The following is a 17089-nucleotide window of genomic DNA, read 5'->3' as shown; positions in this document are numbered from 1 at the left end:
GTATTCGTAAAAAGGGGTAAGATGATCAGCATGAATCCTACTAAAACTTTACAGTACGGTACATGAACACATCAAGTCAACTGACATAAAACTCCATAATTATACACATTGCTAAAAAAAATCTCTTTCAGAAAGAGTCAAATTACTGGTCTGCATTAAGAAAAGAAAACAACTAAGGAGATAAAAAAAAAATCTGCAAATAGTGTAAGAACGCTCTAACTCATTATTAAAACCTGGAAGGATAATGCTGAACTATCAACTTAATGGAAGATTTGTCATCAGAAAATGAATGAAGATGCCTTAAATGTAGGTATAGTGGAGCGGCATCGTAAAAAATGTGATGAGAACTCACTGGATTGAGACTAAACAGCTGTGTGGCTATAAGAAATCACTTGCTAGTGAGACTAATCAGAAAAAAGACTTCAATTTGTTAGGGAGCATAAAGATTTGACTTTGGACCAAAGGAAAAAGGTCATTTGAGCAGATCAGTTCAGATTTACCATAATGTATAGTGCCCACTGTACAAGCCTCTGAAGTGTTATAGATTTTTTTTCTTCCCTGATGGCACGGCCATATTCTAGGACTCAAATTGTGAAAGAGTAATCATTTTCACGCGTGACTTGGCCACCAGATTGCAAAGTCAGTGTGTGTGACTTTTTTTTTTTTTTTGTCGGACCAGCCAATGTAAGAGGCAATGCAGCGAGAGTCTATTGTTTTAAAGACTGCTTCATTCAGTTTTGATGTCAAAAAGGTTACATCACTTGAAAAGTGCTACAATGTGCAACTTGCCAGTTAAGCTAAGTTTTAGAAAAGAAAAAAAAAAGTAGATTTTTACAAAACGTTTATTTGTATAGTGCTTTTTAATAGTGGACACCCTCATAAAGCACCTTTACAAAAATATACAGTACCAGCAAATAGTTTAAGCTCACCTACTCATTCAAGGATTTTTCAGATTTTTCAAACAGACAGCTGATACATCTTGGATGAAGGCTTTATAAAAGATTAATAAAGATAGATGGCACTTATTCAGTGCCTTGCAAATAGCAGTTTGTCACAGAGCAGTGTTTTAAGCACACCTGGATCTCAAGGACGTACTCCCTTGTAGCATGTAGTTCAAACACTTTGTTCGACCGCAGCTCTCCATTCCTGTCTAGAGTGAATGCGCTGTCCTCGTTCCCAGATACAATTAGGAATTCAAAAGGGCCTCCATTTCGTGGAGCATCATTATCAGAGACAGAAAGGATCAGAATGGTGGTACCTGCAGGTTTGTTCAGCTGAAAATGCATATAATCAAAAGTTTATTCTAACAAAAGATTATTAATGAACATTTCTTTTCTGATATAAAGCTGTTCACCAAATATAAGGCTGTTCCATTCTGTAACAGTGTAACAATTCCGAGACACCCTGAGCACATACCTGAATAACTGCTGAAGCATTCTCTGGGGAAAACACTGGAGCATTATCGTTCACATCAGCAATATCAATGTTCACAGGTACAGTCGTGGACATCGCAGGAGACCCACTATCGAATGCTTGAACGAACAAAGTGTAGCTGGAGACCTAAGTTTGGATATAAGAAGATATAAGAAGAGTGTGATTAAAATTACATTGAAATAGTAGGGTTAGATACTGATAATGCATTTATACTAACACATCAAATAAAGTCCTGGTAATGGTTGGGCTCATTTATCCACTAAAAGGGAAGGATCACTCTAAAGAAATATTAAGTTATTCTGACTAATTGTCTGTATACCATAGAAGATTTCTGTATTTAAATGGAAGTGGTCTCCTTCAGAATGGCAGTGGCTCTGTCTACCCTGAATGGTCTGATGAGAGCATATAAGTTGTCTTGTGTAAATGCAGAGTAGGTACAGTACAGAGTCAATAGCTCGATTAGTGCTACTTCAACTACCGTACAAATCCAGATTATGGCAAGAAAGCTAAATAAAGAGAAAAGACAGTCCTTAATTGCTTTAAGCAAAGGTCAGTCAAATTGAAAAAAATCTCAAGAACTTTGAATAGCAAAATAATCAAACTATGATGGAAACTCATTCTCATAAGGACTGTCTCAGGACAGGACGACCAAGGGCTACATCTGCTGCAGAAGATACATTTATTAGAATGACCAACCTCAGAAACCACTTATTTACACCACCTTAGATAAGAGCCCACATAAATGCTTGCCAAAAGTTAAAGTGGCTGATATATACTGTATTAACCTCCACTATTCAGAGGAGATTTTATGAGATAGGCTTTGATGGTCAAATTGAGGCAAGGAAACCATCACTTTAGCTGAACAACAAGAAACTCGCTTGGACATGGAATTGAGAATAGTTCCATGGATGGGTGATGGTGTGGGGGTTCTTTCAGGATGACATTGTTGGTGACTTGGTCAAAATTAAGTCACTTAATTAACATGACCTCCACAGCATTTTGCAGTGACATGCTATTCCATCATTTGTTTTTCGACAGGACTATGACCCAAAACACACCTAAGTTATGTAAGAGCTATTTCTCCAAGACGGAGAGTTAAGGGCAGCATCAGATTACCTGATCTAAATTTAATTGAGATGGTTTGGGATGAGTTGGACCAGAGAGTGAAGGAAATGCAGCCAACACGTACTCAACACCTCTGGGAAATCTATTTGGAAAACCATTTTAGGTGACTGAAAGAATGCCAAAAAAGTGTAAAGCTGTCATCAAAGCAAAAGGTGGCTAAGAAACAAAAATATAAAACATACTCTGGGTTTTTATACACACTTTGGTCACCCACATAACTCCATATTTTATATGTCATAATTTCAGTGACTTCAGTATTAATATACAGTACAATGTTAAAAACAATAAAAAAAAATAAAAAAAACATTGAAAACAGTGATGGGTGTGCGTCTCAATGTGTTGTCACTCCTCGTTTACTCCGTAGGCTCACTAGCTAGGCTGCCTCCGCTTCTGCAGGTATGCAAAGAGGTGGAGCCGCGGCAAAGGTCATGGCTGGTAAATTATCATTGTTAATGGATCTCTGGCCAGGGTGGTGTAGCTCAAGGTCTGGAGGTCTACGGAGCACACAGTGAGTCACACGGTGAACAACAATGTGGAATAGTGGCATACAAGCGGAGTGATACAGTGTGCCCAAGGCACTTTAAAGGCATAGAACTAAATGCTGCCATTTGATCTCCGCAAAAAGATTGCACAAGCTCCAGCGGCACTTTCACTTTCACTAAAGAGCTAGCTTTCGTGATCTGTCGCTAAAGAGCAAAAGGTCACTGCATCTTCACGTTAAGGCCCAGATTCCCAGCAGGAAAAACCACCCAGCCACCAGACCATGAGGGCCTCCCGTCTGTAGCCGCGCCTAAGGAGAGCTAGGAGGGGTCGGATGGCCAATCAGCAAATAAGAGCCGTTTTAGGGGGCATGCAGGTTCCCCTGACCACACAGGCCCACTCTGCCCGCCGCTATTGCTCACCATCCTTGTGCCCGCTTGCGAGCTGGGCACTGCCTCCAGGCCTGCTCGTACACCCCTTCACCACTTTCCTCTCTTTTTTCCCATCTTCCTGCATTAAGCCCCTTTCCTTACCTATTTTCCCAAATGAAATTACCCATTTTCTGTAAGAAAAGTCTGTGGTGTTTCCCATGCATCAAACCCATTACAACCGTATAAATACCATGAATCTCTCTGTGTAATTTAGTACATGCAACCACAACAAAGCGCTTGCATTATGTTTGCCCAGAAAATGATTAACTTTTACATTTTTTATGCATAGTTTTATTCTATTTGTAGAGAAGAGACTCCAAATGCAAGGCCTTGGTGATTTTTTTTTTTGTGAGAGTCATGAAGGTTGTTTAAAAATCTAACCTTCTCTCTATCAAGTGCCTTGTTGACCTTCAATAGTCCTGTGACTGGATCGATCCAGAACTGGTTCCCTTGGTCTCCTCTCAAGATTGAGTAAGTAATTCTCCCATTTACTTGGCTGTCAAGGTCTTCTGCTAATAACTTCACATCACAAACACAAAAAAGCAACAGCCTTAAGAAGAGTAAAGCCATCAAGTGCCTTGTTTTCTGCAAATAATTCAATAAAAATAATTGAAAATTTTTACCTTAATAATTACATTTAAGAGATAACTGGACATTATTAATCACCAGCTAAAATATCAAATGAATAATTATCCAGTACTGTTTAATAATTGCTAAATATAACCACACATTAATTAACCATACCCTAATGATGGTCTCCCCACTGGCAGTGTCTTCACTGACCAGAACATTATAAATCTCTTCACTGAAGTAAGGTGCATTATCATTTACATCCATCACGTCAATGCTTATGATTGTGGAGGTTTTCAGAGGAGGGGTTCCACCATCAACAGCCTCAACTTTAAGGAAAAAGTCTTTACAGACTTCATAGTCCAAATCATCAGCCACTGAGATGCTGCCTGGAATAATAATAAATAACAATTAGTCTTTAATACAGCCCAGAATGTGGTGACTGTAGTCAGCTAACCATTGCAAAACCTAACATCTATAAAGTTTCCTGTTGAAAATTATTTAAAAACTCCAGTTCTAGTGTTTTTCTGCTGTAACACACTGGAAACACACCATATATTAATTAAACCACCATTGTCTTAGAGCAAGAAAAACACAGTACAGATTGGATGCTACGGGACTGGATGAAACATTTTTATGTGCAAAATTAAGAAAACTAGAAGAAGGGTAAAATAGAAATATTTTTCTTAAAAATTTCTACATAGGAACATCTTAAATGCAAGAAACCCTTAACTTTCTTAACATATACCCATTTGTAAACAGTGGAATGATGCATGCACAATTATATTCTTTAACACGAGCAATTTTCTGCCCTTCCCTAAACTGTTATCCCCAAATTAAAGTCCATTTTCTGAATTGTCTTATGCACTTGTCCTTTAATATATGCAGAAAGTGGAAATTTGTTGTTAAATATTTTATTTGTGCTTACAGTGAAGTGCACACTACTGTATTAGTTAAAGGTTTGGCCACACCATCAATTTTTTTTCTTTCTACATTGTAAAACAATGCGGATGGCATCCAAAATATGCAGTAATCTTTGAACAGTTGATATTGAGATGTATCTGCTATTTATTTATTGTAAAGTCTGCATAACAGCTCTGAGATGTTGTTAATTGTTGATTTTTGAGGCTGGTAAGTTCTCCTCTGTTTCAGGGGTAAGTGTTGGCATTGCTTTAATGGGATGGTCTTCAGGAGATTCTGTTTAATCATGGTGCTAGATTGATTTTGCAAATGCACTGTAAAATAATGTTCTTACAAAAACTGTTTCTGAACAGCTGACCTTTGTGTCTTAAAATAACAACTGATACTTAATTAAACATTGTAAACAGCACCAATCATTCGCTCACCTAAAGTCTTATCAATGTAAAACTTCCCAAGTTCGTTGCCTGTACTGATACTGTAGTAGATCTCCGCATTGATACCAATGTCTTTACTGGAAGCAAAGACCCTCAACAACTCTGTTCCAACAGCAACATCTTCAGGCACTGTAACAGCATAGTCCTGCTTCTGGAAGACTGGTGGGTTATCATTGACATCCAGAACCATGACAATGAGGTCTACCTGTGTGGAGAGTGAGCTGACAGCCCCTGTTTGGTCTGCAGCCTGCACTCTGACTTGGTATGAGTCTTTGATCTCTCGATCCAAAGGTTTCTCCAGAATTACCACTCCAGAAAATGGGTTAATGGAGAAGGCACTATCAGCAGAGTCCACTAGAGAGTATATGATTCTTCTGTTTAGGTCTGGGGGAAACACAGAGTACAAACAGTAACAAACAGACCACTACAGTATCAATTTGATTTTTCTTAATTACTTATTTACTTGTTTTTATTTCTTAATTTAAGTAGACATGAACACAGCAATCTCTGCTTCATGAGAAATAAACCAACCAGCCTAAGACCATTTAGAAGAATTGGTCTCAAACTGTTTCTTAGCAAACCCTTGTGGTATTTAATTGGTGTAAAAACATGACGTACTGCTAATTTGTCTGTATTATAGAATAAAGCAATGAAGCTTAGAGAAACACAGTTATAGCACTAACTTTCACACATACCCTACAGCAAATATATTTTTTTTCTATCTGAACTGTAAATATAAATCCTGGTAAAAGGGATAAGCCATACAGAAAACAACAATGCAATAAGAATTAAATGTAGATAAGTGTGTTTTGTTTAGAAGGCTTTAAATAATGTTGACCTTGGAACGGTGGATGTGAAGTGAATATCTAATAGAAAACCCACTTAATGGCAATAATGACCACAAAACAATACCTGTAGTCCATTAAAATGAGAACCAGAGATTAAAAAACAGCCTATGTGTTACAAGGAAAATTTATTATTGAGAGTACTCACTCTCATCAGGATCCTCAGCCTGCAGACGTGTTAGTGGGGTTTTAGGTGCAGTATTTTCAAACACACTGGCTAGAAACTCAGTGTAAAAGAAGGAAGGAGCATTGTCATTTACATCTATTACAGTGAGAAAGATATCAGAGCGACAGAATAAGCCACCTCCATCTGTAGCCTGCACTATTAGATTATAGGACCGAGTCCTCTCCCGGTCCATAAGAGAGGCAGTCTTCAGCTCACCTAAAAATAAATAAATACAAAAAAAGGAAATATAGAACATATGTAGACACAGGGTGTAAAAATTCAACTACCCCTGTTAAAATTGTCAGATGTTTGTACAGTTCACCCAAACCACCCTAAGAATACCATGCCCCTCGTGAAACTCTAAATATCAAGGAAAAAATTACCATCCAATGTACAAATTAAATTTCAATTTGGAATTAGATTTGCTTCTTAAATTAGTGATCAAAATAAAAGAATTTAAAAATGAATAACATTTATTTGAAACAAAGCAAACTGATTCCTAACTTTTCTTTTACATTTCCCCTTATCGCCACTCTACTCTGGGTGTTCCACACTGGAGCTGGGTATGGTGCATGGAAACTTTTAAATTGACATGGGTATTTAAATTTTTGTTCATAGTCTTCTTGACATGTTCACAGTTTCAAGACCCAACCTCCAGCATAATGGATGAACTCTCACTAATATTTTTGGCTGTCTGAGCTGACTGGTAACAAAGAGTGTATAGAAGAGATGTATGGTGCTAGGTGGACCTCAGGGTGCTTCGAAAACAGACAGGCAGGTGAGAGTGACCAGGCTTCATAGACAACTCCCTCACAATGCACTGGCGATCTGTAAACTTTTCAGCACTTAGCCCAATGGTGTTCAGGGTTCTCCACATACCAAATACAAAAATAGGACTGACAGTTCAGAGCACGACAGTGTTCAGGGTGAGAGGAAACTTCATACTTTGTAGTTATGAAAGGCAGACAGTATAGAGCAGTGACAGCAGCTGTACATCATCCAGCATCAAACAAAGAAGCTACCATTCAGCTGAACAATGGCAGAACTGCGCTCCTGGCACAGCATGTGGTGGAGTAATTGCAGGAGTTCCAGCATGAAGGAGCAGTATTTATTACCCAACAGGCTTAACTCCAGATAGAGGTCACCAGGGAGTCCTCCAGTAAAGTCTCTGATTTTTTTTTTAATGGACCATGTCCTTTTATGCATTATAGCCTTGAAATCTGTCCTGTTAGCCATAATACTGTACATCAGTCCTATCTTTAGCCTTTTAGCAATGACATTCCTGAAATCTGTCCTGTAAGCCACAATAGACCTGAACACTGTCTTTTCAGCCATGATAGCACTGAACTCAAGTACTGTCATATCAGCCAGATCTGGATGACCAAGATGATATTGATCATGGCTGCAACGCTGCGAGCCCCCAATCAGCAGCGTTTTTTATTTTATTAATTAATTTATTTTTTGTCTATACAAAAGTCATTTCTTGTGGTCTATCTTGCTGCACCATCACATATGATCAACAAACATTACTAGACATTTGTGTCATGCTTAAGTGGCAACCACACTGGCCACTGAGGAAATATTCATCAGTTATTATATGAATGTTAGCATTCCCCCATGGGCTGACACTACTGTGCTGTTAAAGGAACTGTACAGGCCATTCAGAAAGCAGGAAACACTTTTCCCTGGAGCCCACTTTTATCACTGTACCATAGTTTCCTATGTTGGAGTTGAGTGTTTGGCCCTCCAAGACATCCAAGACAATAGACAGTACTTGGGGCTATCAACAGACTCATAAGCAATATGGCTGCCTAACATCAACCAATTATACCAGTAAAAAATGTAATTACAGTACTTAGCAATGCTTATTTTTTGTCACCACACTGTTGCATGCTGCACTTCAATAGACAAAAAAATATCTCTATCTATCTATCTATCTATCTATCTATCTATCTATCTATCTATCTATCTATCTATCTATATCTACTGTATCTATCTATCTATCTACTGTATCTATCTAGCTAGCTAGCTAGCACGCTCTCTCTCTCTCTCTCTCTCTCTCTCTTCATATATACAGTATGTTTGTTAGTGTTTTGTTTAGTTCCTGTTTCATTTCCTATTTTATCACTGATTGGTTCTAGTTGTGTTTTGCCGGGCTGTAACCCACTTTTTTATTTAGTTGTATTGCTTCTTTTGTTTAATATCGTTGCTAAGATGCTATGTTTAAATTTCCACTTTCCAATTGCCAGGACACCTAATTTAAATAATCAGTTAAATCAGTTAACAGGTTTTTCTGAATATAAATGGGTGTATAAGCAGGAACACAAACAAAATGTTTAGGGTAGGGGGGGCTATAGGGTTGGGCATCACTAACCCTCGCCCTCGAGGGCCAAAGCACTGCCTGTTTTCCAGTTATCCCTTACTTAAAAAAAGTACAACACTTGCTCGTTTTGGCTATAATATACCACATATTCCATAGCTGCCCCTTATATGCCTAAACTCAAATGCCTGCTGTCTAGGTTTGCTCATGGAACATATTTTGTCAGTTTGGTTTTAAAGAATTTGGTTACCGAATCTCATCTTTACCAGTGTTAGTATCCATATAGAAGTCTTCAATTCCAATGCCAAATAAGGAGTACTGAATTTCTGAATTGATACCAATGTCAGAATCTGTAGCCCAAACAGTCAGAATTCCATAATTAATGGGTATGTCCTCTGGAAATGATGCCTCATATATAGCCTGGGGAAACAGAAGGGCAAAAAGGAAAAAATACCAAAAAATGTTTTGTTTATTATTTTTTAAAAACTACTACTACTACACAATGAATAAATGATTATTAATAATAATTATTGTTATTATTATTATGATGATTATTATTAATAATATTATCATTGTTGTTGTTATCAGTAAGTTTTTTTTCAGTGTACTACTATTGTCAGGCATGTGTATTAATGTTCACTGCAACTTTTTAGAGACTAAAAAATAATATGAAATAAGGTAACAACTAAAATCATGCACACAAAACCAAAGTAAATGGGATCCTTAATGCTAATTTAGCTATCCTAATTTTTATTTAATATAATTTTTTTATTTGATTTTAATTGTATTTCGTATTTAAATGTCAATTCCTGGGAGGGTTAATCAACCATGAATTTAAACAGTATGTGTAGAAATACAGAAATATTTCTTAATTTTTTTTTTTTTTTTTTTACATTTTTATATTTTAAAATACTCAGAAACATTCAGAAGTTAGTACCTCCTCTTTTAAATTTGTACTTTTGTGTAAAAACATAATAAAAATAATCTGATTATAGTGGGTCTTATGCAAATACAACCTCAGACAAATAACATATAAGATTTTACCATGCAATTATTTATTTAGCAAAAATAAAGCCAAAAATAATCATTTGGGCAAGACTAAGAACACCCTTACAGCTTCAACAGGATTTAAGATGGATTTAAGTTGCAGCCAGGTGCTGCTAGCTCTTGATTATCTCATCATTAGCAGGTGACCTCTATAGAAGCAGAGGTTTTGGCAGTTTGCTGGTCTGGAGCAATCAGGTTTGTTAACACAATGAGAGAGAGGCATAAGCATTGGTCTTAGAAAAGCAATTGTTGCTGCACAGTAATCTTATGAAACCATTTTCGAACAATTTGTAGTCCATTGTTCAACAATGAGAAAGATCATTCACAAGTGGAAAGCATTCACAACAGTTACCAGGAGTGGATGTGCCAAGACACATTCACCCCAAGCACAGAGAAATACAAAAGTCCCAAGAGCTACTTCTCAGTCCATGACAGCACAATTAGAAGAAGATTGAATAAGTTTACTTATTTGAGGCAAATGTGAAGCTGAGGCTTTGACGAAATTAGACATGCAACAGGACAATGATGCAAAGCAAACTAGTAAATCTACATCAGAATGTCTGACAAAGAAACAAAATTCTTTTTTTAAGGTTTTGGAATGGCCTAGTTAAAGTCCAGACCTCTACCCAATTCAAATGCTGTGGCTGGACCTTAAAAGAGCTGTGAATAAGCGAACGCCCAAAAACGTCAATAACTTGGAGCAATGTTGTGAAGACAAATGGGTCAAAATTCTTCCACAACAATGTGAGAGATGGAAAAAAATCATAAACTAAATAATTATTTCAAGTTATTGCTACTAAAGGTGGATATAAAAGCCATTAAATCATGTGGGGTACTTAGTATTGCCATGATTTTTTTTTGTCTTCGAAGGATGATTTAAAGGCAAGGATGATTTATGTCTATTGGGATCTAAAATAATACAAGCGATACATTGGGGACATGCTCAATATGTAGGTTTTAACAAAGGTAATTTTATTTTACCCACACCTGTTTACATATAGGGCTGTTGTCATTGGCATCCATGACGGTGACCTCCACAATCACATGGGTCACAAACAAGCTGTCAGAGGCAGTGATATTGAGTAGATATCGATCCTGCATTTCCCTATCCAATGCCTGCTTCACAAACAACTTCCACACTCCTTGCACTGTATCTACTGCAAACACCCCCCTAGGGTTCCCCCCTAGGCCAAGGAAACCACAACCACAAAAAAAAATTAATTTCCAATTTATGTAATCACAATAATACATATGAATTTTATACAGGTCCAAAGTGGTTCAATATGGTTTAGGATGATCTGTTTCTGATTGAATTGTTTTTTAAGCACCTATTGCATCTGTTTCATATTTAAAATTAAATCCTGCATGTATATTGGCTTCTTCAATTTAAGTAAATTACTTGTTAGTAATGGGAATAAATGCAGTTAACAAAAAGGTTTAATCTGTCAATCTGCACACTCACATAAGAATATGACATATAAATCTAGTTTTTTTTTTCCAACATACATTGTTTTTCACTCCAGTCAATTGAATACAATATACTTCATCATGCTACAAATGCATACATTAATACATACCTGTGATATGGAGGCTGACCAGTCTATTCTGATCAGAAGTGTCTGAATCTTGGGTGCTAAGAACACACACTACTTCTCCTATTGGGTCACTCTCCTTCACAGCAGCTCTGTAGTAGGCACTCTCAAAGATGGGAGGGTTGTCATTGATGTCAGCTATAGCAACAGTGACAGCAGCAGTAGAAGAGAGAGAGATTGTCTCCCCTAGATCTGATGCAACCACATTGAACGTGTACGATGGATATATTTCATGGTCCAGGTCTCTAAGAGTGGTGATCCAACCTGTTTTACTATCTACTGTAAACATAGTATTGATAGATGGTTGCTCAGTTTGTTCTTTATCATGGCTGAAGATTGATTCAAGGCTGTAGGTAACCTGGCCATTTGTGCCCCAGTCGGGGTCCAGAGCATTTACCCGCATGACCCGTGTACCTACAGAAACGCCCTCCATTACCATAGCTAAATATGAGCTAGTCTCAAAGGAAGGCTTATTGTCATTCACATCTAGGACTTTCACCTCCACATCAACAACAGACATAGATTCTACTAAATCTTCTCTCATGGTGGCAGACACTTTGAAATGATAAATGTTAACTAATTCGTAGTCTAGCGTGTTATCAAGCCTGAGAACACCAGTTTCTCTATCTATTATAAACATTTTCCCCTGATTGCTCTCTACTGTTTCCCCATTTACCACAGCAAAAATTGCACTCTGACCTGGACTTAAAAACACTGAACCTACAACTGTGCCAATTGGTATATCCTCTAGAACAGTAAAGGAGTATTGGGGCTGAGTGAATGCTGGCATGGTAGCATCAGGTGGGAGTACATGGATGAATGCAGACACCAATGAGTGTTTAGAAGGGACTCCTCCATCTGTGGCCTTAATAAAGAAGGATAAAACTGTTCCTCTCAAATGAGTCATGCTTCCCTTTGTGACCATCCATCCACTATCAGGCTCAATTTCTAACACATCCACTAAAGGAAGCCTTGCCTCACTGTACAATGAATAAGTCACCTTGCCATTATCCCCAGCATCTGGGTCCTGAGCCTGGATCTGAGTCAAAAGTGTACCAATACCTATATTAGATTTAATGCTAACCCTATACTCCACAGCCCTGAAGTGTGGAGCATTATCATTCTCATCCGTTAATATTACTCTAACATTGCAGAAAGAGGCTCTTCCACCTCCATCCAGAGCCATTACTATCAATATAATATCCCTAATCATCATATTCTCTCTGTCTAATTTTTGGGCAGTGATGATTACTCCATCTGCTCCAATAATGAACAGAGACTTTCCAAGGTCATTGATAAACGAATACATTATCTGACCAAAAAGCCCAAGGTCTTCATCTGTGGCCTGAACCTGAATAACCGTAGTTCCTGCAGGTCTATTCTCTTGTATCTCAGCAAGGTAAAATTTCTGGCTAAAAACAGGGTTATATAGGTTGGCCCAAAGTATCCAAATATTTACCTGTGCTATACTAGTGAACACTCCATCTGATGCAGACACATTGAGCATGTATAACTGCTGCATCCGCTGCAAACGTTGGTGCGATAGAGTAATGACTCCTGTTTCAGGGTCTATTAAAAAGTTCATCCTATCATTTCCAGAAAGAATGCTATATGTTATCCTGTCAAAATCGGAGATGTCTGCATCAAAAGCCTGAACACAGGTTACAAAGTTCCCCTTCGGAGCAAGTTCATTAACAAAGACTTCATAGAGTGGCTGGTCAAAGGATGGAGGGTTGTCATTTGTGTCATTTACCAAGATAGAAAGCGTGACCTCACTGCTCTGGGGTGGGGAGCCATCGTCTGTTGCTCGGACAATGAATCTATAGTGTTGAATTAGTTCATAGTCCAAAAGATGGACTGTCACAACACGACCAGTGGTGCTTTCAATGGCAAAGTAGTCTGTGTAGTTTGAATCATCTGAAAGTATCTCATAATGAATAGCATCATTTTCAGATTCACTGTCTGTTGCAAAGAGTTGTACCACCACAGTCCCTGTGATTAAGTTCTCAGCCAGAGTAACAGTGTATAAAGCTTTCTCAAATACAGGGGCATTGTCATTTACATCCAAAATATCAATGTTAACATCAACCTCTGATGCAGCTCCAGTGATCCTATCAGTGGACCTGACTATTAGCTTATAATAAGGAGTAGTCTCATAATCTATGGGGTAAATAACACTGATCACACCACTTTCAAAACCAATGTCAAACTGGAGAGAGGGATACCAATTCACAATGGTGTAAATAATGTTCTGCCCTTCAGGACTCACAGCATTAATCTTTAGAATTGGGGTTGACACAGGTATGTCCTCTCTAACAGAACACCCATAATAACTTTTGTCAAAAACGGGCATGGCTTTGTTAACTATTGTGACTGGTAGTTCTACAGCAGTAAAAAGTGAAGGGTAGCCGGCATCACGCGCGATAATGACTAGTGAGTACTCAACATTGGACATGTCAGCTACAAAGGCTCTTTGAAGAGTAACTTCACCTGTTATACTGTTTAGCTCAAAATGTTTATGTTCATCCTCAAGCTCATAGGAAACCATTCCATTTATTCCTTTGTCCAAGTCTGTAGCTGACACCTGAAATATAGATGAGCCAATCTGCGCATCAACCTGCACTACAGCATAGTATGGTAGGCCGACAAACTCAGGAGCGTTATCATTGACGTCTTCCACTTGCACTCGAACCATCACCCTGGCAACCCTTAACCAGTCATGTTCACGACTCACCTCCACTACCAATTCATATACCTCTTGCTCTTCACAGTCAAATGCGATTCCAGTGGTCTGTATGACCCCAGATGTGGGTCCAATTTTAAAGTGGGTCCCTGCATTTAACATTGTATATTTAATTGGTTCATTTAGTTGGTTTCCTATAGCATTGACTACCATTAAAGTAGATATGTTCATGGTGTTCTCCAATACCGTGGAAGTGTATGATGGCTCACTAAACAAAAGACCACTGTCCATAGCCTCACGTACTATTACTGTCACAAGTGCAGTGCAGGAGTAACGTCCATCTGATGCCTTTATGTTGAAAGAGTACCTGTCTTGTGACAGCTTGGTGTTTTTGACTGTGAGGATCCCAGTCCTGGAATCAATGGCAAAAGGCTCCAGGTTGTTGTCAGCAAAATAATAAATTGAATTTGTACTCATGTCAGGGTCAGATGCCTCCACTTTTAAAATCTCTAGACTAGAATATGTAGGGAGCAGCACAACAGTGTCGTATGTGTATTGAGAGAATCGGGGAGGAGAATCATTGATGTTTATGACTTTTATTAAAACTTCTGCTGCACTGTCTGCAGTCAGTTCTGGGCTACCACTATCCCTAACACTGACTTGAAAGTAAAACTCACTAAAGGTCTCATAGTCCAGATTGGCAATGTTTCTGATTGATCCAGTACCAGCATCAACAGAGAAGAATAATTTTGCCATGTCTTCCACAATATGGAAGACTAGTAAAGAATTCTCGTTCCTATCAGAATCAAAAGCCTGGATCACTAGGGGACTTCCATCATCATCTAAAACCACACTGTTGATGGCAGCTGCTTCACTAATGCTTCCCGAATAGCACAGCTGTTGAAATACAGGTGGATTATCATTCTTATCTACCACTTGAATGTTAAGTGTAGCACGGGAAACAAACCCCGCCATGTTGACAGCCTGGATAATCAATTTGTAGAATGATGTGGTTTCAAAATCTAAGGACTTCTGAGTCACAATTACACCTGTGTAGCGGTTGATTTCAAACGTCTTCTCATTATTCCCATGATCTATATTGTAAATGAGTTCGGAAGGGCTTAGAGCTGTGATATGAGAAACGAAGGTTCCAACAGGCACATTCTCAGGAATCTCAGCCTGGTACTCTGATTGGGTGAATTTAGGACTAGAGATATTTGAGAGTGAGATGGAAATTCTGGCAGTTGCAGTGGCACTTAGTGCTGGATTGCCTCCATCCGTGGCACGAACAGTAAGAATGTAATAGCCAACAAATGTGAAGTCTAGCTCTCTGGCCACTAAAATAATGCCAGACAGTGAATCAATTCCAAATGCACCTCCTGTGTTACCTGAAAGAAAACAAGTTAATTATAGTACAACTGTACAAAATGGAGATACAGTGTGCATCTATATAATACTAGCAAACATAAGTGACAACAAATACTGTATCATACATTCATATGAAATTGTTAGATCAGTCAGGGGATGCGAGACATTTTTTTATTGATATTTCATAAACCCACCTGCTTCAATGGAGTATACCAACTTTTTATTCCTCCCTGTGTCTCTGTCCAAGGCTGAAACCTGTACAACAGGTACCCCTGAGGCAGAATCAGTTACCATTCCATCATATACTGTGTTAGTAAAAAAAGGACTCTGGTCATTGGAATCCTCTATATTCACTATGATCTGAGCCAGGTCTCTGTAGTAGGGGAATTCCTGGTCTTTCACCTATAGAAAATATGAAGGCATACGGAGATAGAAAGAAATAATAGTGTAAAAAAACTTTCACAATCTGTAAACACATACTTTCCCTATTACTTTTACTGTAGTTACTAGATTACATGGTAAGTAACTGAAAAACAAGCTAGTGTAAATGTTTATTCTTTCTTACCATAATAATAAGAATATGCTGTGCACATGCCTCATAGTCCAAAACATCAGCAGTGTAAATGACACCAGTGCCAATATCAATTCGAAACATACGCATGCTGACCAGATCCACACTACCATGAAAAGAATAACTCAGCTTGGCTCGTTCATCACTATCCGTGGCTTTGATACGCAGAACCTCTGTGTTCACTGGTGTGTTCTCTAAAACTGAGACCTCATATTTAGGTTGGGAGAAAACTGGAGGGTTATCATTGCAGTCCAAAACTCTGATATAAACCTGGAAATAGAAGCAGCAGAAGTCAATAAATAACTACATTACTGCATAAAAAGCAGTGATGCAAAATGTATTGATTATGTTTAATCATGCTTACTATTGTCCACACTGCATACTGTTTGCAAAAGTCAAAAAGTGACATACCTCTTTAAACAAATTCAATGTAACATCCTAATCCACTCCACTTTTGTTCAAAGCAATGATTTAGAGGCTTATCAAAAACAAGCCCAGTTCAATTACAAACAAGGGTCTCATTTGTTCAAATAATTCCTGTAGCACTTATTTTACTTTTATGTTACTTTTTCTTTTTTTTTTTTTTGAAGCATTGATATTGTTTAGGCATGCATCCCAAGTTTTTTTTATTATTTATTTTAACAAGCTCTAATGATGTATTTGCCTTCATCATTATACAGTATTTGCCCTTTTCCCCTGTTTTAACCTAATGAATCTCCTAAGTATCTTCTTATCAGTATGTTGAGATAGTTGCCCGATAGAGTGTGGACTGGTTGTGAAACAGTAATAATCACACTTAATGAATGTATAGTTCACCTTATTTGTTTCCCATTACAAATAAATGCACTCAAAAAAGAATTAAAAAAAAAAAAAAAAACACTATATGGCTGTGTTTAGACAAACAGCACATACTGCATATGTGGACAACTAACCACCATACCCATACTGTATGTGCCCATTTCAAAAACGTTGGCATTAACATGTAGTTGATTCATCCTTTTGCTGTTACAGTCACCACTCTTTTAGGAAAGATGTTTAATAGATTTCTGAATGTGAATGTGGGAATTTTTGTTCATTAAGGTACAAGAGCACCGGTCAAGTC

The 17089-nt window shown here is 37.9% G+C and overlaps 1 protein-coding gene across 1 annotated transcript in view; it reads right to left on the bottom strand.

The window, feature by feature from the left end:
• The window catches only part of LOC128505418 (protocadherin Fat 3), a 54946-nt gene that overhangs the window by 15166 nt on the left and 22691 nt on the right, over positions 1-17089 (bottom strand). Inside the window, exons 8-18 of the mRNA XM_053475819.1 lie at positions 15982-16257; positions 15611-15818; positions 11351-15436; positions 10761-10957; positions 8993-9146; positions 6389-6622; positions 5387-5779; positions 4215-4429; positions 3852-3989; positions 1417-1560; positions 1077-1274 (exon numbers count right to left, since the gene is read on the bottom strand). Coding sequence (XP_053331794.1) covers positions 1077-1274; positions 1417-1560; positions 3852-3989; positions 4215-4429; positions 5387-5779; positions 6389-6622; positions 8993-9146; positions 10761-10957; positions 11351-15436; positions 15611-15818; positions 15982-16257 — 6243 coding nt within the window. The remainder of the gene's footprint in view (positions 1-1076; positions 1275-1416; positions 1561-3851; positions 3990-4214; positions 4430-5386; positions 5780-6388; positions 6623-8992; positions 9147-10760; positions 10958-11350; positions 15437-15610; positions 15819-15981; positions 16258-17089) is intronic.

This window comes from Clarias gariepinus, chromosome 17 (genome assembly GCF_024256425.1).
Source record: "Clarias gariepinus isolate MV-2021 ecotype Netherlands chromosome 17, CGAR_prim_01v2, whole genome shotgun sequence".
Lineage (NCBI taxonomy): Eukaryota > Metazoa > Chordata > Actinopteri > Siluriformes > Clariidae > Clarias > Clarias gariepinus.
The sequence above is the reverse complement of the archived record's forward strand: the minus strand, read 5'-3'. Positions and strand labels throughout refer to the sequence as shown.